The sequence below is a fragment of the Lonchura striata genome, chromosome 22 (assembly GCF_046129695.1).
Source record: "Lonchura striata isolate bLonStr1 chromosome 22, bLonStr1.mat, whole genome shotgun sequence".
NCBI lineage: Eukaryota > Metazoa > Chordata > Aves > Passeriformes > Estrildidae > Lonchura > Lonchura striata.
This window is the reverse complement of record NC_134624.1, coordinates 8,940,566-8,963,807: the sequence shown is the minus strand read 5'-3', so window position 1 is coordinate 8,963,807 and position 23,242 is coordinate 8,940,566. Positions and strand designations below refer to the sequence as shown.

Sequence of the window (23,242 nt, the reverse complement as noted above, 5' to 3'; positions counted from 1 at the left end):
GCCCTGCCCCTTCCCAGAGGAGGTGGCCAGGCCTGCAGCCGTGCTGCCTTTTTGGATTGTTTTTGACACAAATCATCCTCATTCACCCAGTGCTTTCCAGGCACAGCATTTACAGAACTGTCACAGAGAGAAAAAGCTCATCCAAGCTGCAGGTGGGTGCAGGCAGTGGGAAACAACCTGAGGCTTGAGAAACCATTTAGGTACCAAAAAAACCCAGTAAATACTGGGAAGGCCAGGAAAAAGCTCGTCCCTGAATTAACTCTCTTTGGAAAATAAATTCCAAATGTCCTGATGTATATTTATCAATTCTCCCAGTGCCCCTTGGCTATTTTGGCTTTTCCTGCTCTCACCAATGTGACTCCATCTCTGGGCTGTCGATGGCAGGGACAGCAGTGCCCAAGGTCAGGGGACAGTGGCTCAGTGTCCCCAGCAGGGCAGCACAGCCCTGGGGGCTGCCCAGGGGCTGTGGCTGGCTGCTCCTGCTGATGGTTTCCTGCTCTTTGCTCTAAGAGCTGAGCACCACCCCATAGTTCAGGCAGGCTCATGGATTTCGGGGATTCTGTGGGGAGCTCTGAGCACTCCTGTTCCCCTGCAGTGTCCTTGGGAGGGTGTGAGCTCACCTCTCCTTCAGAGTGTTCTGGGTGCAGTTCCTCTGCTCTGTCCCACTGGGTTACAGCCCTGGGAGAGGCTCCTGTGCTTTGTGCTGTGGTGGGAGTGAGAAGGAGAAAGGAGTAAACCCACGGAGTGTGCCCTGACCTCTCCAGCATCCTCTCGGTGTTGTCTCTGCCAGAGGTGCCTTCCAAGCCAGCACAGCCCCCTGGTGCCACATTTCCAGGATTCCCTGTCCCGTGCCTCTCACAGAGCTGTGTTGGGGCACAGGAACACCCACCTTGGTTCTGGAGCTCCAGCACACTGCAGGAATGCTGCTCCCTGCCCACCCTGCTCCCCCCAGTGTGTCTCTTACTCCTGCATTTCATCTCCTCTGGTTTTATCTCCCAAACTCTTGTTTATTCCTTGTTTATACCAGACTAAAACCTCTTTCTCCCAGGCTGGGTTTCACCCTGAAGGTGCTGTAATTGAGTCATCTCTCCTGTTGTCATGCACTGAGCACTGTGAGGGCTCCAACCAAGGCCCTGCAAGGCACTTTCTACTTCTGATTTATGTTCCTGTGGCTGCTTTTTAAGATGTGGACACTGGCCTGGCTGTGCTGGTGCCATCAACATGGCAATGAATCTTCCTTGTTCTCACAATTCCTGTTTGGGATCTGTGTCACCTCAGTTTCCCCACACCTGGGCTGTATTTCAGTGCTGCATTTCTGTGTCTGTGGGAGCACGGAGCACGTTAAGTGGGTAGGAGCCAACAGAGCTCCAGGAAAACCTGAGCCAGGCAGTTGCTGCAGTGACTCTTCCTTGCTTTCCCAAGGAGCAGAATGGGGACAGCCACCACGTGGGAGAGCTGAAGATCTCGGGGAAGGAGTTCTTGTCCTTCCCTGCCAGAAGCAAACCCCGGGAGCAGCAGCCCAGCTCGGAGAGGAGCCCCCAGGGATCGAGTGCCTCCCCTCGGGGCGCCGGGGAGCTCCGAGTGCAGGTGCCACAGTCGGTAGGAAGATGATTTTTAATCTCCAGTGCTGATCTGGGAGTTCCTCATCTTTGTTCTTACCTCATTTCCAGCCAGCCGTGGGGGTGGCAGCGGGGACTTCTGGATGGAAAAGAGATTGTGTAGCTGTGCTCTGTTTGTTGGCTGTGGGCAAATCCTTTTGTTTTTTTCAGTCCTTTCAGCAGAGCTGTGGTGTACCAGTCTCCATCACAATCTGTGTCTCAGTGGTGACATTTATAACCTTCTCTTGAGGGACAGGAGTCTAGAGCTGAGTTGAGGAGTGTCAGGATGTGATGCCTTGAATTCCAGAAAAGCACAGCAGTTTGGGTGCTTTGTGGAGCTTGAATTGGTCAGCTCCTGGAGTTCATCAGGAGTGGGATTGGTGCCTTCAAAAAGCAGAGCCCTTCCCAGGCCTTTGGTGCTGATTGCCTTTGGCAAATGTGGGACTGTAGATGTTCTACCTCGTGTTCTGATCACACTGGTGGTCAGTGTGCAGAGTGGTCTCTTAGAATTCATCAGAGATGGTAGAAATCATCATCCAGGAGCTTTTCTTTGGAAGCAGCAGAGATGGAGCTCATTTCCTCAAGAGCTGGCCCTGATGCTGGTGATTTCCAGGTTACTGGTGTGTGTGGGGAGCTCTGATCAGTCTGTGCTGGGCTCCCTGGAGGATGGTGAGGATCCATGTCCTGGAAGCTCCCCAGGTGCCTTTTTGCTGTTTTTAACCTGGCAGTTCTGCTGCTTTTGGGCCGTTCCCTTCCGCTGCTGTTGATGTTTGTTGTGACACACAGCAAACACAAATACTGGGCAGCTTTCCTGCAGCTGTGCTGGGTTTGCTCCCAGCCCTGGAAGCAGGGCTCACACCCACAGTGATTCTGGCACGTTTCTGGGTCGTGGGAGGGGGCTTGGAGGTGTTTGAACTCGGTGATCTCAAGTGAGAAAGCCCCAGATCCTCCTCCTGTTGCCAGGAGAGACGAAGTGTAACGGGAAGGATCAATGATCTCATGGGTGCTGGAAGTGTTTAGGTTTTTGCTTTACACTGGGTCTCTCCACACCATCACAGTTCTGTGAGCATGCAGAGATTCCTGATGGAATAACGCCAAGCCAGAAAAGATAGGCCTATTTTTCTTCGGCATTTAAGAAGAAACAAAATTAAATATTTCCATGCTGGCTAAGAAAGAGTCAGAGCTGCAGAGCTTGGGATGAAGTCTGGCTGTGGAGTGGGGATGCTTGAAGGTAATTCTGGCTCCGAGTCCTTTGTTCCTCAGTTGTGGATCATGGGGAGAACATATCCTGCTGTACCTGTGTGCATGAGTGTGTGGACATATCCTTTTTTTTACCACAGACATTCCAGATTTTACACCAACTGGGGTTTTATAAATTTTTTTAGACTTCTCCAAGCTCATTCTTCATTCCCAACAGTGTTTGTGGGAATGGTCTGCTGGGAAAAACATTTCCTCCAGCTCACCGGTGCAAACATGATCAGTGAGAAGGAAAACAAAGCTCATCTGAGCCAGAGAGGAGACAGCAGCATGGGGGCACACAAGGCAATACAAAGAGAGGAAAAATCCACTTCTGCCAGAAATAGCCTTGTATTTTTAACTCAGACATTCAGCCAGAGACCAAACAAAAGCCACGCTCCATCAGGAGCTGGGAAGAGCATTCCTGAGGAGTGGAGCTGGGTCCTTGGGCTGTGCTGGAAAAAGGCCCCTGGGTTTTGGCAGCACTGGTGACCCCTTGGCAGCACAGGTGGGGTGTGGGGAGAGGCCAGAGGGCTCTGGGGGGGCTCTGGGGGACACGGTGGGGTCACTCCAGGGCAGCTTTGCTGTCCTGGTGCTCCCAGTTTGGCCAGCACGGGCCAGAGCTCAGGAGGTTCCAAGTCAGCCTGGTCCTGTGGGCTCTGCCACGAGCAGAGCAGCCCCTCTGTGTTCTGCTGTCATGGGGAGTTGAAAAGCTGCAGCTCCATCCATGGGAGCCTTTGCAGTCAAACCCCACCCCAGTGGGAGAGAAGTTTTTCCTGGTCAGGCTGTTCGGACAACAACTCCCCCAGATGCCTCATTTTGCAAGGAAAAAACAAAAATTCTCATTAATCCATTGGTAAACTGTGAGTCCTTAGTTAGAGGTGGTCTCTGAAGGTTGATCTGGGGTGCCACAATCCCTGCTGTCCATGGCAGAGGAGAACCCAGACTGAGCAGGGAAGAAACTCATCCCAGTATTGGAAATGCAGGTGAACCTGGTGGGAAGAAATGCTGATGTCTGACTCCAGCTCAGAAGGCTGAATGATTTCTTTATTATAACTATACTATATTACTTTATTATATTATTACTTTATTATAACTATACTATAATACATTAATATACTATTTAAAGGAGATACTAAAACTACAAACCTGCTTTTTCTAACTACCATATCTAACTACCTCACAACTCGTGACCCTCTCTGAGAGTGCAGACAGGGGTGGGTTGGATTGGCCATCAGGCTCAAACAATCCTCACCAGAATCCAATCAAACAATCACCCCAAGTAAACAATTCTCCAAACACGTTCCACATGGGAAAAACAAAGAGCAAAAATAAAAGTGGTTTTCTCTTTTCTCTCTGTGCTCCTCTATAAAAAATTCCTGAGAGAAAGAGAAGTGCAGCTGCTCCATCCCAGGTCCAGCAGTGCTCTGTGGGTGAGCCCTGCCCTGCATCCCAAGGGCAGATGAGGCTGGGGAGGTGCTGGGGGCGAGGTGCCTGACTCAGAGCTCCTGCATCCCCCCCATCCATCCCCTGCCTGCTGTTTACCTCCCTCTTCCCCACTGTGTGATGGGCTAATGCTGCTCGCCTGCCTCCCCCGGGGAGGTTCCAGAGGCGTGATGATGGCTGTAAAGTTGTTGGAGCTTGGGATGGCAGGAGCCCTGATGGTTGTTATTAGCATTGGTGATGATGCTGCTAATTACCGAGCTGCTGGGAAACTCCCCTTGGGAGGAGGCGGAGGGGAGGGGAGGCAGGAGAAGCGAAGTGAGCAGGGGATGGCGAGGAGCCTGTCCCTCCTGGCAGCTCTGTGGGGCCCTGAGAGGAGGGCTCAGCCTGCAGGAGAAGCCGTGGGGATGCTGGCATGGATGGGAGAAGCCATGGCCCAGCTGCTGCGGAAGGTAGGAGAGCGTGGCAGGTCCCCCTGCCTCTCACACCTTCCTGCCACTGCTCTGCAAGAGGCTGCTGGTGAGCGTGGTGCTCATGCAGGAGGCTCCTGACCCTGCTGGGGCAGAGAGGGACTTCCTCACCCTTCCCAGGGCCCCCTGAAGTGGGGGGATCTCCCAGCCGTGGCTGGTGGTCGCTTGGAGGAGAAGGACCAGCCCCGCCAGGCTGTGGGGATGAGCAAGGTCCTGTCCACCTGGGAGCCCAGGTGTGCAGCTGCCACGGGGATGCTCAGGGCTGTGAGTGCCCTGAGGAGGATTTGCTCTGGGAGATGCTGATGTGGGTGAGGTGTTTTTGGTCTGCTCTGTTGCAGCAGAGCCCTGAGCAAAAGTGGCTGCATTAAAGCTCTGTCCCTGTGCCTGCAGTTGTGGGCAGGCAGATCCAAGTCCCTCCAAATCCCTCGCTGGGACTCGTGCAGTGCACACCTTTCAGAGTTTCCTCTCTTTTAAAAGGAACATCAAAGCAGGGGTTTTGTACTACACGAAACTTGCAGACATCAAAGGCTTGCTCATAAATGTAACCCCTCTCTCCACTGTGCTGAAGGTCAGAATGCTCCAGCTTGGGTTTGACTTGGTAGCAGATGTGTTTTAGGGGGTTATTAAAAGGTTACTGGAAGGATGGGATTTTTCTAACACTTTAGAAATATCAGAGATTGTGTCCCTCACCCTCCCCTGTGCAGAAAGGAGAGGGCCCATGGAAGAAAGGGGGCTGTGTATTCTGGAAAAGACTTCTGGGGACCTGCCCCAGTTCTGGGCCTGGGTTTAAGGCCAGAGGTCTTTGAGGTCAGTGGGACTGAGCATGAGCCAGAGTTCAGGGGCTAAAACACTTTACTGGTAACAGCTGGAGCAAAACCCAGAGCGAGGTAAGGATCAAAGCCACCCCTCTCTGGAAATGGTCCTGATCCTGGGGGTTCTCCCCTTCCCTGGGAGGGATTCCTCACTCTCCAGACCTGTCCCCCACCCTGTCCTCAGCCAAGCCCATTTATAGTCACGGGAAAGAGGAGCTCTGTTTGATTGCAGTGACGACTTGCAGGGGTGGCTTGCTGATGTATTTAGACACTGAACGATTTTCAAGCACTCTGCATGGCCAAACATTCCCTGGGACAAATGTTTTTATAAGGCCTTTTTTATGATGACAGTGAGAAGCAGCCATAAAAGAAAGGAATTTTTTTGTAGGTCATACATCCCCGCCCCAGAGGCGGATTGCCAGAGTTGTTTTGATGGTTTTCTGTCTCAGGATTTCTTGGGGCAATTTTGGGTTGCAGGATGCTGGTGGTTGACCCTCTGAGGGTCAGCCCTGGGGGCAGTGGCAGGGAGCAGATGTGGAGGATCCTGAATCAGGGCTTGTCCAGGCAGCTCTTGGCTGTCCCATCTCTCCCCTTTGACTTCACTGGGAACTGCAGAATGGGCTGGATGGGTGCTGGGATGCAGGGATGTGTCAGCCTTGTGGGCTTCTGGCCCCACAGCATCATTTCCCTGCTTGCCTGCTGTTGTTTGAGGGGAGATTGGCACTTCCCCAATTTCCCTCTGGAGCTGGGATTTGGGGTTTACACCAGGCAGCCTTCGCTGCTCTGTGGTGCCTGTGCATCTTCCCTGTTTTAACATCAGCTTGGCCCCTGCTTCATCTCCCTGGTGGGTGAATCCCACAACACAGGGGCAGTGCAAATCACACCCTCCCTCATCCCACAGCCTCCACGTTTGCTCAGCTGCAGGGGTGTAATTATGCCATTAGTGCTGGTCAGGCTTTCTGCTGCAAACGTGCTCGGAGAGCCAGGGAGCGGAGAGGAAGGGAGAAGCCAGAGCCAGGGAGAGAGGAGAGGCAGCTGCTGCTAAATTTAAGACTGTTCCTATGACACCTGGAGGCTGCTGTGGTGGTGTCAGTCCTCTTGGAAGTGAGCAGGTAAACACGGAGCCGTGCCTTGTTCTTGGAGTGCTTTATCTCCCTGTTCAGCTGGTGGGACCTTCCAAAGCACTCGGGGCAGGGAGGCTGTGCTGGTTCCTGGCTGGAGGCAGGAAAACCTGGAGAGCTCCAGCCTGACAGGTATGGGGAGGCTCTTCCAGGGCTTTGGGCTGTTGGGAGAAGCAGTCAGGCATCTCCCCAGAGTCATCTCAAATTGTCTGCCCTGTCTTTCTCTCTGAGTCTCTTTGTTAAGCTGTAATTTCTCATCTCCTGTTCTCTGGCTCAGGTGGGCTCCTTGCACAGGCAGCACAGCCAAGAGAGGGGTAAGAACTGCTCTCCCAAATCTGGGGGTGCAGCAGAGCCTGAGCCAAAGCTCTCAGGAGCTCTGCAGAGCCCTGATAGTAATTCTGTGTAACTTTGGTCATGGGAGGCAGGGAAATAAACCTGGGGATAGAAAACCTCTGCAAAAAGTGGCTGCATTGAGAAGGTTGGGGGAGGCAGCAGCGTTTTCTGGCTTGTGCTGCCTCTGCTGCATTCGTTGCCTCAGAGGCAAATTATCAGTTTCTTCCTTGAATATGAACAGCTGCCAGGTAATGAATTCCCCCTCTCTGTTTTATAATGGCATTAAAATTGGGATTTGCCTTAGTTTTCTCTGTAATTATCCAATGAGCCTGTGTGAGTGAGAGGGGAGGCAGGGCAGAGCTGCCTCTGCTGCAGGTGAGTGTCGTGCCTGGGGGATTGAACTTGGGAATGGCCCTTCCTAAGGGTCAGATCCAAGGGATTGAATTTGGGAATGACCCTTCCTGAGGGGCAGATCCAAGAGATTGAATTTGGGAATGACCTTTCCTGAGAAGGCAGGAAACTTCCATGTGCCCCCTGGCACAGGGCTGCTGTTGGCAGGGCAGTGTCTGTCTGTGCTGCAGGGATCAGTGTCCCTGATCTCCCTTTGGGATATTTCTGTTGCTTGCACACCCTCTTTGTGTTTTCCCTCCTCCCAGGCTGAGGTCAGGCTGTGGATCAAAGCTGAGCCTTGTGGAAGGAGATGGGAGACAGGGTTTGTACAAGCCTGTGCCTGTGCACCAGCCACACTCTGGAGAGAGAGCCCAGGGGCTGTGCCACGTGCAGGAGGCTGTCCAAGCCCTGGCATCTGCAGGGGTGACACCAAGGACACCCAGGGTCTGGGTGTTTCTCTGGTTGAGGATCAGGGACTTCATATTCCATTCATATTTATTATAAAATATTCATATTTAATATATGGAGACCAGCTCTGGAGCTAAAAAACAATGAGGAAAAGCCTCTTGCCAGAGGAATCTGCTCTAGGAAGGAGGTAAAAGCTGAGCTGGCTGTCCAAGGCCACCCAGCAGACTCGTGTTGGAGATCTGAAGGTCAAGGAGCCAGGCTGGAGGTGACAAACCAGGCTCCCCAAATCCATCCTTCTCCCGTTGACTCACTGTAAGTGAGTTTGCAGTTATTGGCACTTTGAAACCGTAATTGAGGTCTGCTTTCCTCCTTGCACAACCTTTTCTCCCGGCAAACTGTCAGCCATCAAGTGGGATGAGACAGTAAAAGAGATGTTACACTCACCATTTCCTAGAAACTGTCACTTTAAAGAGAACAGCACAGAAAAAAAAAAGGATGAATTGAAGCCAAACCCAGAGCGATAAGCCTCCAAATGTTTGATTTCTCTCAAAATCTGGAACTTTTCATTCCTTTCTTGGGTCTCTGCTGTGCCTGGGGCACTTTGTACCTTCACAGTTCTGGCCTCTGGCATTTATTAAACTTCACATGGCAGAAGAGCTTAAAAAATATCATAGCCCAGGTTCTCTTTGGATGTAAATCAGCCTAACTGGGCTTAAATCCCTGGAGCTGGGGTGACACCAGATGACAAGGGGGCCTCTGGTGACTCGGGGCTGTGTTTGATTTTCTTGCACAACCATCCCTGAGCTCCCAGCTGTGGCTGTGGGGTCTGGCATGGATGGATCCAGCAGGTCCCTGTGCTGGGAAGGGATCATGGTCTGGCTGTGCCTGCTGGGGCTACCTAAAGAACCTTTTTTGTACCAATAAGTTGTGTTTCTCTTTCTGTAAATTATATTGAAAACCAGGAAGTGCTGCTGCTGTGATGTTTTCAGGGTTTCACTGAAGGACAGAGCTGTATAACCAGAGCAGCTCTGTGTGAACCTTATCTTTGATTGGGGCTGTTTTCAGCTGCTGAGCAGAGCTGGAGGCTCACCCAGAGGACACAAGCACAGCAGAGCCTTGGGGCAGATTTGGCTTTTGTCTGTTATTGCCCCATTTTGGGGAGGCCAGATCACCCCCACTGGGGCATCCTGCCCAGAGGCCACCCTGCTGCCTTCACTGGCACCAGGCAGCTCCATCCCTGGAGTCTGTGGGCAGGGAGAGGAGGGTTCTGTGACCTCCTCAGGCTGTTCCTTAAGTCACTGCTTTTGGATAGACACCGTCCCATCAATGCAGTCCTCTGCTCTGGATTTAGGGTGGCCTTGGGGCGAGCAGAGGCTTTGGGGTGTCTCTGAGCTGTCCTTGCATCTCTGCTTAGGGTGCAGGAAGCTGAGGCTCCCTGGGAGCTGGCTGAGGGTCCTCCATGGCTGCTGCAGGAGAAGGAACCCATGAATCCAGGAGGGTTTAAGGGCTGGTTCCTGGAGCTCTCCTGATAAAACCTGCCGTGGCAGCAGGAAGGTTCCCCTGTCCCCAGATGGGTGTGAAGGCAGCTGAGGGGGGCAGAATGAGAGGTGCAGGCAGCAATTCCCAGCTGGACAGAAGCTGTCCCTGGACAGCTGGACAGAAGCTGTCCCTGGTTTGGGCACTGGCTGCAGGCTGGGCACAGCCTGTGTCAGGTTAATGTGGCCTCTGCTCACATCTCACCTTCAGCATCCACATTAGCTGTGCTATTTTTAAGCCTCCCTAGGCAGTTAACACCAATTAATCTAAAAGAGCCCAAATAATGGTTTTTCAGAGCCTCTGGCTCCTTCCCCATCCCTGTGTGGCCCCAGAAGCCCTGGCAGGGCTGAGCCCAGCGAGGTGCTCTGAGTGCAGGGATGGCTGGAGAGGCTCCCCTAGGGAGATGTGCAATTAGAGCAGGGCCCCAAACCATCCCATGGATCCAACTTTTCCATCCTGGATCGTGCTGTTCGTGCCACAGGGGAAGTTCCAGCTCCCTGCAGTGCTCGTTGCAGAGCAGAGCAGTGGATGCAGCCCTGTCTGGGAGGGCAGAGCCAGGCACTGCCTGGCTGCAGGAGGTGCCTCTCCCCTGGGACCTGCAGGAAAGTCCCAGGAGGATGTTTTTGCCTGTGTCTAAAGCCACTTGAATCCCAGTGTTCTCTGGGCTCTGTCACATGGAGCAAACCCCAAGGAGGGTGTAGTTTCATCCTGCCCTTTGCAGGTCCCAGAGCAGGAGATGCTTTTGGCTGATAGGAGAAGCTGCTCCTTTCTTTGCGTGTGATTTTTGTCTTGCCTGTTTCAACTCTCCTGAGCAGGTCAGACAGAGCATGGCTGCAGTGGCAAACCCACAGGAACCAGCCCCAGGAGCCCTCCCTGCCCCAGCAGGGCCAGGATTTCGTGTTTTGTGGGGTGCCTTGCACAACAAGGCCTTGATCTCGAACGCGGCCTTCAGGCATTTCTGGGCTGTGAGTAAATAATAATTAAGATCTGGGCGTGTGCTGAGCAGGGGGTGTTTATGTGCAGGCTGATGTGTTATGGGTGCTGATGTGGATGGGTGTGCACAGCTCCACAACCAGCTTCCCCCATCCCCACCACCCCTGAGGAAGGTGCTGCATCTGCTCAGCTCCTTCTTGAAACCTCGCTGTGCTCTGAGCAAGCAGGTGTCTCAATAAAAGTCTGATTCAAGGAAGCAGCACAATTTTGGCAATCCAGAGATGAGCAGGCTTTTTTTGCAGAGCGTTTTCAAAGCAAACTGTCGGGAGGTTCCAATGTGAGGTGCAGGGAGTGCAAGGGATGGGGAGAGCAGGGCACCTCTGCAGCTGGAGCATTGGATTGTCTCCATCACCTGCCCTGCTCCGTGGGGCTTGGAGTGGGGAGGTGGATGGAGAAAGTGCTCTAGATATCAACCTTGTGCTAATTAACCAGGAATATGGGTTAGACCCTTTCAAGCAACGGAGTTATTTCAGTTTAGCAAATTAGTGCTGCTCAGCTGAGACTCCACGGCTGAGCACGGTCCTGGTTCCACCCCTGTCCAAATGCAGAGTCAATCACTGCAGTGAGGTGTAGCCAAAACCCTGAGTTTTACTGCTTTGGGTGTGTGCTGGTGTGCACAGCCAGGTACCACAGCTCTGGTGAGAGCTACACACCCCAAAAATTTACTGCCTGCTGTCATCCACCTCCAGCCTGAGTTGTTCCAAGCAGTAGTTCAGGTGCACTCCCAGTTTTGGTGTTTAAGGGATCCCCCGGGTTTTTGATGGGCCATTCTGACCTCTGTAGCCACTCATCTTCTCCAGAGACTGAGCAGGAGTGAGAATGCTTCTACCTGGTGTCCTTGGTTAGTGAAACAAGCTCCAGGTGCTAAATCCAGGCTGGTGTGTTTGTGTAAATAGTGCCAGGGAAACCCAGCCTGGCATGGTAAATGCTGTCTAAATCCATGTGGAAAAGTTGCTGCATTAACTGCAGATGATTGTTTGGATATGCAGAAGAGAAACCAGGAGTAATTTCCCCCTGACCCCAGCAGTGAGGGCTGGACTGACCTTTCAGGACAGGTGGTTGTGTAGCTGAGGCAAAAGCGTGTTAATGTGCCCGTGGCACAAAGTGGCCCATGTGGTCACGGTGGCAGTGGCTTCCAGACAGATCAGCACTGCAGGCAGCAGCAGTGTCAGTAACTCTTGAGCCAGACAGCCCCGGGGCTCCTTCCAAATGCAATCACAAATGATATTGTCACCTGCTGTGAGCCACAGCCCCGTGCCTGAGCCCTGTGTGGCAGCAGGGCACGGTCCCAACAGGTCAGCACTTCATGCATTTCGGAAGGAGGGAGCGTGGGTGAGTTATTTTGATTTTGTTTGGAACAATAAAACCCGAGTTATTTGAAATCTTAACAACAGAACCAGCTTTTAGCACCGGCGCTTATAGGGATGAGTGGGCGAGTTGTTTAAAGGGGAAAAAAAAATCTTTGAAAACTGTCCAAGTGAGGGTGATAATTTCATGCTCCAAGGGAAGCGTGTGCACGTCCTGGGCTTGGGCAGGGTGTGGATGGGCTGTGCCAGGGGCTGGGCACAGCACAGGGCAGGGCACACGTGTGCCCAGGGGACTCTCAGCTCCCTGAGCTCCAGCCTGACGCTGTAGGTGGTGTCTCTGCAGATCACAGATGTCTCGCTCGTTATTCTTTGCTGCATCCTCAACTCAGAGGGAAAATGTCATTTCCTCATGTTGCTCCAAGCGCCGACCTCCTGTGTGTGGGCTCTCCCCCTCTGTTATACCCCTTTTCTGCCTTTCTCCCTATACCAGCTGCAGATTTCCCCTTTCAGAGCTCTCCAGGGGTGGCTCAGCTCTTCAGATCAGGGGCAGGGTCCTGGTCCTGGTTCATTCCCTGCTGCCCCTCTCTGTCCATGGATCCCCTGGTCTCAGCCCCAGTGGGAACGGGGCTGCAGCACCAGCACTGAGCTCACAGGAGCTGTGGCTGTGCCCTGCCCTCCCTCAGCCCTTCTCTTCCTCTTCAGTCTGGGCCAGGGACCAAGCCACGAGTCCTGATCTCTGGTCCCACACAGTTTCCATCTTTCTCTGGAAATGACTGTGTGACCCCTGGAAATGAATTTACTGTTGTGGAACAGCATGGGCAGTTCCCCAAAGCTGCATTTTTTGTTCAGGTTAAAGCAATTTCCTACTTTTACAGTGAAAAATGAGAATGAAGGACAAGTGTGGGCAGAGAGCCAAGAGTGCCAGTGGGGCTCTGTCCCCATTTTGTCCCTTAAGAAAAGTGATTTTCTTTCCCAGTGCCCCATTTCTCTGTCAGTAATTCCCATTTCACAAACGTGAGGTAAGAACAGCTCTTTGGCTGCTGCGTGGCATTTCCATCTTTCTCTCTGTTTAAAACCCTGTTGCAATTAGAAATTTCCCTCTGTCGAGCAGTGTTAGATTTAAATCAAGAGATGCTTATGGCTGAGCAGCCTAGGCTCTTGCAGCAAGACAAAAAATCCACACATATCTAATAATACGAGGAGCAGGAGGACTATCAGGAGCTAAAAATGGTCCTTCAGTATTTTGGTGCTTTAAATCCAAGCGACCAGAGTGTGTCTGTGTGTGCACCGAGCGTGTGCTGCTGCCGTGCTGCCCGTGCCCTGCGGAGCCGAGCGTGTTTGCAGATGTAGTTTGGGAGAATCGATCCCAAAATCTATTTTTAAGGAAAAGTGAGCGTGGCGGGTGGGAGGTGAGGAGGTGGAAGGGAAGCTAAATATTCACGTAGCTGCACTGTGTGTTTAAGAGCATCATCTAATAACGGGAGGATCGTGGCAGCGAGGTGAGGGAGGCAGGAGCGTTCTCCGGAGCCCTCCCCATCGTGCCGGGGCACGGAGCGGCTCCGGGAGGAGGCTGGCGCTTTAAACCTCGGCTGGCACCCGGCGGGTCACCGGAGCCGCTCTCCGCATCGGCGGGCACGAACCTCGGCGGGGCGGAGAGCCCCGGGCAGCCCGAGCATCCAGCGCCGCTGCCCGCGGACATGTGAGAGCCGGAGCCGAGGTCAGTGCGGGACCCGCGGCTTCTTGGCGAGTCCTTCTCCTTCCTCTGGACCGGAGCATCGGGAGGGGGAGGCGGATACGGAGCCACGGAGGGTTCGCCCAGGCCGGGATGCGCCGCGGGTGCTCCGGGGTTTGAAGTTTTCAGGTAGCTCCGCTGGGAACTTTTTGTGGTTGATATCGCTGCGGCGGGGCTCCGGGTGTGCCGTGGGTCACGGCGGAGGGTGGCGGTGGTCCCTGAGGTCCCTGAGGCTGGCTGTGCTCCGGGGGACGCGGGGTGTCTGTCAGCAGCGCCCAGGGGTGGGCACGGGAAGGGAACTCTGCCCTGAGCCGAGAGAAGCGAGTTTTACAGCTCTGCTGCCTCCGGAGCTGAGAGGAGCGGGGATTCCAGCCGAGGAGCTGCTGGCTGGGGACAGGGACAGCCCCACTCCGGAGCACAGCAACGATTCTTCGGGCGCTTCACCTCCTGGTAAAGCAGGCTGTGGATTTCAGGCAGGGATTTCCTTCCACTCCTCTCCTCCAGCCCCCCTTGCCTCTCTGCAAACCTCCCCCTCAGAGCCCTTCTCCAGGTGAGGTTGGGAAGTTCAGTGCCTGACGTTTTTGGGGTTTGAGGCTGTGGCAGTGCCAGGGGTGCAGCCCCCACGGTGAGTTCTCCGGGGTGAGGTGGTGCAGGATAAAGAAAAGCCGGGTGCAGGGGACTGACAGACAGCCCTGGATGAGGTGCTCTGGCACTGGTGGGTACCAGCAGCACCAACCCTGCTCCTGCCTGGAGATTTTGAGGTCGGCTGCCTTGAAAAGAGCAGAGGTAAGGAGTGGTGACATGTGTGGTTCACAGGGGAGAGGCAGATAGGGCAGGGCAGTCGGCACAGATGTGTGGGCATGGATAACTGCCAGGCCTGGGGCAGGTGAGCACCTGCTTGGGCAAGGGCACAGCTTTCCAAGGACTGTCCACAGGGGAGAGCTTGGTCCTGGGGACTGATTGCTGGGTCCTGTCCCAGCTCTCTTACTGTGGGATGTGGTCAGGTCACCTCATCTCCAGGTTGTGTCCTTCCTGAAATGAGGTGGAGTTGTGGTGGGCACATTTAAAAGCCGAGGCAGCGCGCTCTGAGAGGGTGACAGTGGCAGCTGCTGGATCCTCGCTCGTCCCTGACCTGGGCACTCACCAGACTCCTGCAGGCAGCAGCTCCTGAGCTGGATCTGCTGTAGCAGACCCACCAGGGTCCATCCACCCCTGGGTCCTGCCTGCAATCCCAACCAGCTGTCCCCTGGGAGATCTGGACAAGGCTCCAGTGACCCTTGAGCCTGACTGCTCCATCCTGCATTGGGTCAGGTCTGCAAGAAGCTGAGCCTGGAGGAGAGGAGGGGAACCAAAGGCAGGTCAGTGCCCTGGGGACAGCAGCTGTGGGAGAAGCTGGTCTGACAGAGGAGCAAGGTTTGGCCCTTTGGGTGGCTCTTGGGAGTCTGTTGTTTGGTTTGGTGGATAAAGTTCCCTCCGAAGGGGACATTCCGCCCATGTTTGGGAATCGCTGAGGGATGTGCCATGACTTGGCCAGCACAGAAATACCTGCTGTGGTCCTTGGGGACCTCTGGGGAGCTGTCCCAGAGCGGATCTGACAGGCTTTGGTGGGGCTGAACGGGGCTGTGGGGAGAGCTGCATCCCGAGCTGCAGGAAGCTGCGGGAGAAGCCATCACCAGAGCGTTGGGTTGAGGGATCTCTGGCAGCAGATGTTGGTGTAGCGGGGGCACAGCTGGGGCTGCCTGGGGGTCTGGGTCGCTTGGGTGTCACAGAGAGATTGGGACAGGGTGCTGATCCCAGGCTGGGGCTCGGCAGTGGGAATTTGTCTGAGGAAGGTTCTCTGCAGAGTCCCTCTGGGCAGCACCTCCCGAGGTGGAAGCCCTGCAGGGCGTTTGTGGGCTGAGGCTTCAGGTGCTGGGGGCTGGGAGGTGGTTTGGTTCTTGCAGTGAGGCTTTCTGCCTTGGTTTAACGGCTTTCCAGAATCCCAGTGAAAATGGCCAAGGGGTGTGAGGCACAGGAGTCAGTTCTGGCTGTGTTTTGGGATCGCTCCAGCCTTGGCTTCACCTGCACATGTGGAGTGGCCAGACTGAGGGATTTCCAGAGGAGATGCTGCTCCATCTCCTGCACCTCTGGGGCAGAGCTGGGCAGCCCAGGACCTTCTCCCAAAACTCTGATAAGTGTTATGTGGTGTGAGAGTTTATCAGAGAGGAAAATGGGTGGATTTGTGCTTTTCCACGGGGTGTGATGAGCGTGGCTTGGGGCTCCTGAGGAGCTGGTGGTCCCAGCCTGCAGGGAGAGGGGACAGTGGCAGAGCAGGCACTTGTGACACTCGGCAGCTGCTTTCTGCTGCTTTCCAACACCTCGGCTGTGCTTTTACACATTCTGAATCCACCCAGGCAGGTTAAACAGCCTGTTCCTCCAGCAAGGGAATGTGTGCAAAAGCCTGGATGCTTTCCAGTGGCCTGTGTGAGGAGAGGGAGTCGTGCTCCCTGCCACCCTCAGAAAATGCATACAAAGCTCTGACCCCCCCGGGTGGGACCTACATCTGCTTGGGATGGTGCCATCCCTGTCCTGCCCGAGGTCAGGGAGCAGGAGCAGAGGCTCCACACTTGTCCTTGTCCCTGTGTGGGCAGAGGTGGGAGTGTCCCTGTGCCTGTGCCAAGGACAAGTGTGTTTGCAGCCAAATCTGCCCTGGAGGGATCTCTGCAGTGCCAGCAGCCCCCGGGTCCCTCTGCCCCGTGCAGATGGGGTTGGTTTTACTCCTTGTGACAGCGTCTGGCTGCCACAGGAAGGTGACAGTTGGCAGAATTTGGGCAGCTGCAGCGCTGGAGGCAGAGGATGAGGGATGAGGCCATGAGGTGAGAAGTGGTCTCGGGACACCGGAGCTGGTGCCTGGGAGCCATTTGGGGATGTGGCTGTGTGGCTGTGCTGTGGCAGGGCTGTTGCTCAGCCCCACGAGGGATGCCCTGGCTCCCGGGAAGCCTCCTGACCCTGGCTGTGCCAAGCCCCGGGCAGCACAGCTCGGGAGCAGATGGTGAGCCCCAGGGTGTGATCACACCTCCATCTGCCCTCGCAGCTCCTGCCTCGGGGCTGGGAGCAGCCTGGCAGGGAAGGAGCCCAGCACTCCCTGCCTTGTCATATTTGGGCATTTTAATTAGAGAGCTTCAGGCCTGGGGCAGGGTTTGGCTGGAGGGAGCCTGGTGCCCGCAGGTGCTGCCCTGGGGCTGCCCATGGGTTGGCACAGCCCTGTCAGCACTAACAGGGCCCATGGGCACTGACCTCCTGCCCCTGGGGTACCACTGGGAGGTACCAGGCACACAACCAGCCCAGCCCCACATCTCCATGCTCTGGCTGCTCTTCCTGCTGATCCAGAGCATCCTTTTCCCTGCCAGGTGCATTGGGAACAGGATCCTGACTCCCCAGACTGCAGGGTCTCTGCAGGATGTGCTGGGGGGATCTGGTCTCTGTGGAGGGGAGCTCTGGCATGCACTGCCAGGCTGCTCCTGCAAGCTGGAATTTCCCCCTGACTCCAGGACCGCTCTGGTTTACTCCATGCAGTCGTGGAACAGCGGGAGGGAGGCTCGGTGTGAATGAGCCCGTTTCCTCCTCTACCCTGAAATTTGGGTCACACAACCCAACATAGCAGAGCTGTGAGTGATGGAGTTCACCCTCAGTTCAAGCCCAAGCCAGCTTTGATTTCTGAGGTGCAACTGTTGGTGGTTCAGAGGGTCCCCTGGAGCTGTGGCTCCATCAGTGGATCAGCACGTGGCAGGCAGGAGGTGAGAGGGGTTTTTCCCCTCCCTGATCAGCTCCCACATTGCCAATGTTCCTCTCTGGCCTGCTGCTAATTTTGACGCTGCCCTAAATAGAAGCTGAGTGCATCTCATCTGCTTCGCTTAGCATACAGGAAAATTGTTTTCCTTCATCTACCCAATCCAACTTGTGGCTTTAACCCTGTCAGCACAAGTCTCTCCCCACTGCAGAGCTCCCGTGAAGGGCTTTGCCTGCCCCATCCATGGGGAAGAGCTCTGGTGGGAGTGGCACCGTGTATGGTGGGATTGGGAGGGCTCCCAAGCTGGTCAGAGTGGCCACCAGCAGAGCTGTGAGAGGGACTCGGCTTCACCAGCAGCCCAGGGAATCCCTTGCTCCACTGGCTGTGCCCTCTCCATCTCTCTGGTGGAATGTGGAGCCCCTCAGGAGGGACCCCGTGCCCATTCTCTGATTGGCATCTGGCTTGAAAATAGCTCAGACAGACGCAGTTCTAAGAGGTTTTGGTTGCTTTCTGTTGTGGCTTTTCTCCCAGTAACTGGTGGGACCAGCTTGGTGTGTAGGGAATATCCCCAAGCCTGGCAGATGCCCCTCTTATCAGTGGCTAATTTTATTTCCCATTCCAAGTGACTCCTTGGAAGGATCTGTGGTTCCTGCTGCTCTGTCTGCTCCAGATCAGGACACACAGCCTCTCTCCCTGCTGGAAGTGGCTTGGAGAGGCTGCCTCCAACACGAGCCTCCTGCAGCACAACTTAAATATATCCCTGTCTAGTGCAAGGTGCTCATTTGGGGCTCTTGTGCAAGAACTGTTGTCCTGAAAATCTGTAATTTTGTGGCATTTTCAGCTGGGTAACTGCTGCAAGTGCTGTGCTGGGACAGGCACCGAGGGGAAGCGTTGGGGTGTGAGGGGCAGTGGCCTGGAAAGGTTGGATTTAGCTGGTGGAAAAAGCAAAGGCTGAGCTTGGGCTGAGCCCTGGCTGGGCACAGGGCAGCACTTCAGCCAGGGTGGCTGCACGGTTGCCCTCACTCTGCTCTGAGCCCAGCCCTGTCCAGCCCAGACGCTGCCCTGGGAGCAGTGCCAGGGTGAATGCTGTCTCCTTTCCCTTCTTTCCCATTCAGCCTCCAGGTTCCTGTGGCTGTGACGAGGCTCATCCAGGCCAGGTTTGGGCTGTGGCAGTGCCCGGAGCCTCTGGGATCAGAGGGACCAAGGAGCAGAGACCCCAGCAGGCTCCAGACTGTGGGGCTTGGCACGCCAGCCCCTGCACAGAGCAGGAGAGGGCACGGCTGTTCCTGAGGCTGTGCCAGACAGAACCTTCGGACTCGGGGACTCATCAGGGCTGCTCTGACTCCGACTCTCCTCTCTCTTCCCAGAAAATCAACCGGACCCCTTCGGACGAGGAATGCTTCTTTGACCTGTTGAGCAAGTTCCAGAGCAACCGGATGGATGATCAGCGCTGCCCGCTGGAGGAGTGCCCGGGGGAGGCTGCGGAGGCGGCTGCCACGCGGGTGCCCGCCCTGGCAGAGCGGATATGTGAGCACCCAAGTCCCGTTCCTGCGGGAGTGACGCTGCTCCCGTGCCCTGCCCAGCCGTTGTGGTTTGCTGTGCATCCCGTGATGTTTTCCCCGAGTCTCAGCTCTCTGAACTTTAGCAGTTCCTTGGCAATCTCGGCCATTATTTAATGTTTTTTCCTTCTTATGTAAATGGTTGCTGAGGGAAAGGCTGGAGAATGTGAGCTAAGGTTTGGGGAGTAAATTAGCGAGAGAAATGCAGAATACGCTTGCATTTTTTTAGTGTGGGTCTTTAGGTCTTGGATTCTGAACAAGGAGGTTGGCACAAGGACTTGTGCCACTTCCAGTACACCCAGGAGGAAGAGGATGGTGGTCATTGCTGAGGGAGCTTTGTGAGAAGCTGGGGTCTGGGACGTGCAGGGGCCGGGTCAGGCTTTCTCAGCCAAGTTAAAATATTGTCAGTTTTTGTAATAGCGTTGCCATGGAGGAAAAACTTCTGGATTTTGTACTGCTCTTGGATGCGGTGGTGATAGGAGCTGTGTGAGGACAGAGGAGCCAGGAGGATGGATAAACAGTGGGAAGCACAGCTCAGCCCTAGGAAGGACAGGGATAAATTGAGGAAGGCGCCTGACAAATCGGGCAGGAAAGGCAGGGCTGTGTTTGCACTTGGGTTTTGTGGCTTTTTCAGTGTTCAGGGCCTTTGTTTAACCAAAGCTGGGGAGAAGCTCTAAAATGCACGGATCACCCTCACATGCTTAATCACCAGCACAAAGGGTTCAAACCAGTTATTTAAGCTGATGGATTTGTTCATCATCAGTTTCCAAATGAACGTGAAGTGCAAACTGGAGAGGAGCCCCCTGACAGCGCTCCCAGAGCCGCAGCACAAGGAGTGTGTGCCAGGGCAGGGGCTGCAGCAGAGAAGGTCAAGGCTGTGGTAGGCAGGCAGGTTGACTGTGAGGTGAGAGGGTATTTATTGTCTAAAAATAAGGTGGAAATGAGCATTGCTTTGTCAAGAGATGCATTTCTGACACACAAGTGCATTTGGCTGTAATAGCTGTGTAATTTAGGAGATGGAGCTGAAAATGCAGAGCTTTATAAAGAATGCACGAGCAGCCCCACATTCTGTGAAGCTCATTTGGGCTCCGAGCCTTTCGGACGTGTTATTTTTGAGGATTCTTTGTGAGCTGAAGGGGAGGAAACTCATCCCTGCGTCAGCACTGAGATTTTCTTGTGTTTCTGCAGCTCCATGAGCTGGGGCTCTAAGGACTTGTGTCGGGAGGCTCAGAGCAGGCTCTGCTCCAGTGCTTTGTGCTCAGGGAAAGTAACACCACTTGGGCTGGATTTCTCAGTTTTCCTTTGCTGGTCCCTGAGTGCAGTGTGTGTTTGGGAGCCTCTCCCTCCCCAGCAGCTGCAGCAGCCAACAGGCTCTTTCCAGGGAGCACTGCCCAGAGGGGTTTCCAAAGGGGCAGTGGTGGATAGGAGACAGGTACTGGTTCTGGACTGGGAGCACCAGCACAGCCCAGGCTCTGCTCTGTGGGATGAGAAGCAGCAGAGCCCAGGAGTGTTTTCTGTGCTGATGCAGATCCTGCAGCCCATGAGAGCTGGACTCGCCTTGGCAGTGCCTCTCCTTGAGCAAACAGCCCGAATTTCTGGGGGGCCTGGGAAGGTGCTGTCAGGTGAGGGGCTCAGCCAGACCAGGGCTTTGCTGATGGCCTATTTGCAGTTGTTCCCAGCTTTTGGGACTGTGGGTTCCTGTCACAGCCACAGGGGCCACCAGGAACTCTGTGCTCACCTGCGATTGCCCAGCTCTGCCTGTGCCTCGTGGTCCAGCTGGAAGCTGGAGTGGAAGCAGCAGTGCTGGAACAGCAGGGATCACACACAGGCAGTGGTTCAGCCCGGGGACACTGGATCTCCTGGGCTGAGGTGGCACCTTTGGTGGCCTCCAGGAGCTGGCCAAGCACAGGCAGGGAGCCCCGCAGGGGACCCAGCTGTGCAAGGTGTGTGTGTGAGGTTCTGCTTTAGCAAGGTACCCGATTCCCCTGCTGCTGCCTGCTGGGTTTGTGTGGGTTGGGGAGGAGTTTGGGGAGGGATTTGGGCTCTGCAGCTCAGGCAGGCAGAGCGGTGACCCTGCCCTGTGCTCCTCTCCCCCAGCACAGTCCACCCTGATGGCATCTCCACAGACAGAGGAGTTCTTCGACCTCATCGCCAGCTCCCAGAGCAGGCGCCTGGATGACCAACGTGCCAACGTGGGCAACCTGCCCGGCCTGCGGATAACCCACAACAACCTGGGCCACCTGCGCGTGGAGGGAGATGCCCAGGAGCCCGGGGACGAGTTCTTCAACATGCTCATGAAGTGTCAGGTAGGGGCACAGGGCTGGGGGAGCTCTGACACCTCAGCTCCAGCCCCTTCCTCCCTGCCCTGTGCTGGTGCTAACGCCCCTCTCTCCCCTGCAGTCCTCCAGGATCGATGACCAGCGCTGTGCCCCCCCAGACTCCATCCCCCGTGGCCCCACCATGCCTGATGAAGACTTTTTCAGCCTCATCCAGCGTGTCCAGGCCAAACGCATGGACGAGCAGCGTGTGGATTTGGCCTCAGCCCAGGAGGAGGCCGAGGAGGAGCAGCAGAGGCCTGGTTCCAGCTAAGAACTGGGCTTTGGTCTGGGGGGGTTGATTCAGCTTTGTTTTTTAAAAAGGAAGAACAGAGTAGGTGGTTTCAAACCCGAGTGCTCCTGTGCTCCCAGTCTTGCACCTCCATCATGTTCCTATGGGAGAGCCCAGTGGATGGAGGACAGTTTTTAAATAAGGGGTGTTTTTTAGGACACTCGGCCACTGTAACTCTGGGCACAGCACCTGGAAGACTTTAGCAGCCCCTTACTGATCACCTAAAACCCCAGGAACTTGGAGGAGCGCCCACAGGGGGTAGCTAACTCCATCCTTGATTTCTTTTATTTCCACAACACTTTTATTTAAGCAGGGAAAGGGAAGAACACCTTTTCCATTTTGTAGTCCTCCTGTTTTCCCTTACACCAATGGTTCTGGATTCTTCTCTGGAATATCTTGTTCAGCTTTATTCCTTCTGCAGGAGAAAAAGAGCCCAACTCATTTAAACTTTATCCATCCCAGCTGCATCGTGGTCCCACACACCTGAGTGTATTTTAGGTTTGCTGAGGACTCTAAGGAGAGCCCTGGACATTCTCTGCTTGCAGCTGCAGCCCTGCAGGACCTCCTGAGCAGGGGAAAAGCCTCACTGACCCTAAGCTTTAGTGGGATTTGTTACCTCTGGAGTCCTCTGCAGCCCCATGGCAGGGGGAAGGAGGAAAGAGGTCTCTGCCCGAGTTTTCAGCCCACTGCAAACAGGGACAGCTCCTGGTGCCACTGAGCCGATGTGAGGTGTCCAAGACAGAACCTGTGTGTGACAGGGCCCTGCTTCAACAGCCAGCAAAGCTTTCTGCCCATGGCTCATCCCTCCTTCCTTCTGTGTCCAAGAGCAGCTTGGGCCAGTGGCCCTTCCCTCCTCCTGTTTCTCCCCAGGGCAGCACTGAGCTGCTCCCAGTGAGGCTCTCTGGTTGTGTCCCCCTGTCTCCAGCCCCTGGAGCCTCAGGAGAGCCCCAGCCTGGCGGGCTGGCAGGGAACTCACATTTACTGTCATTCCTTCCCCTTTTGGGCCAGCTGGAAAAGCTGGAGGGGAGCAGGGACCTGACTTGAGGAGGTGCAGTATTTTTCCATTGCTTGACCAGAGGCTATGCTGGACTTCAGCAACTCCAGTGCCGAGCTGTGCCGAAGCAGCGCCGCTCCTGCAGAGAATAAATCAGCACTTTGGATTCCAAATGCGTTTGATGGAAACATCCCCAGCCAGCAGGGAGTTATTATTCCACCAATGATGCTGCTCATGGGCATTTACCCTGCCTGCACTGACCATGTGGAGCGGTGGCTGCAGTTTACCTGCTACCTGGGAGCACTCACCTGCTGCTTGGCCGAGCCTGGGCCTCCCTCCTGGGGTTGGGCAGAGCTCTGGAGAGGAGGAGCTGCCCATCCCCTACCTACCAGCCAAGCTGACATTTGTAGAAGAGAAAAACATTCATGATGATGACTTGACCACCTGCAGGCTCAGGCCTGTGCAGCTCTTAGGCAGGTGGTGAACTGGAACCTGACCATTAAGCTTTCAGAGGTATTATTAAGGTATTATTTGCCATATACTTGAATGTATGAGCTTATTTATTTTTTACATGTGCATTTGCTAATGTCATTTTAATGGGGAATTTCCAACCCACAGGTACTTGGTTTTTTTTCTAAAAAATAATCTGCCAAATGGATTAATATATTAGAAATGAATACAGCTCAAGGGGAAGGGGTGGGGGGAATTGTGCTTAATAAATATTTGTGTCTAAGCTTCAGTGCAAATACTCATTTCCATTATTTCCTGGCTGACAGCAGGGCTAATCCTGGCCCTTTGGAATAGGGATGGGGGTGAATGGAGGGGGGCTCTGGTAACAGACACCATTGCCTGTGCTAAGGAAAGTGTTGTGCACCAAGCTCCACATCTCTGTACTCTGTGAGCACACGGGTCTCGTGGTAGCCACCACCATCCC

General features: G+C 54.7%; 1 protein-coding gene across 6 annotated transcripts in view; it reads left to right on the top strand.

Moving 5' to 3' along the window:
• GPSM1 (G protein signaling modulator 1) overlaps positions 1–23,047 on the top strand; it is a 63,822-nt gene extending 40,775 nt beyond the window's left edge. The window contains exons 11-14 of one of the 6 annotated variants that reach the window (XM_077787915.1): positions 1,423–1,599; positions 18,516–18,675; positions 20,805–21,013; positions 21,108–23,047. In XM_077787915.1, the coding sequence (XP_077644041.1) occupies positions 1,423–1,599; positions 18,516–18,675; positions 20,805–21,013; positions 21,108–21,296 (735 nt within the window). In that variant the 3' untranslated portion in view covers positions 21,297–23,047. Of the gene's footprint in view, positions 1–1,422; positions 1,600–4,451; positions 4,730–12,878; positions 13,365–13,389; positions 13,509–13,746; positions 13,830–14,291; positions 14,738–18,515; positions 18,676–20,804; positions 21,014–21,107 lie in introns of those variants that run through there. The other 5 variants (XM_021543608.3, XM_021543609.3, XM_077787917.1 and 2 more) reach the window with 5 other exon arrangements.
• The last annotated feature ends 195 nt before the right edge of the window (positions 23,048–23,242 follow it).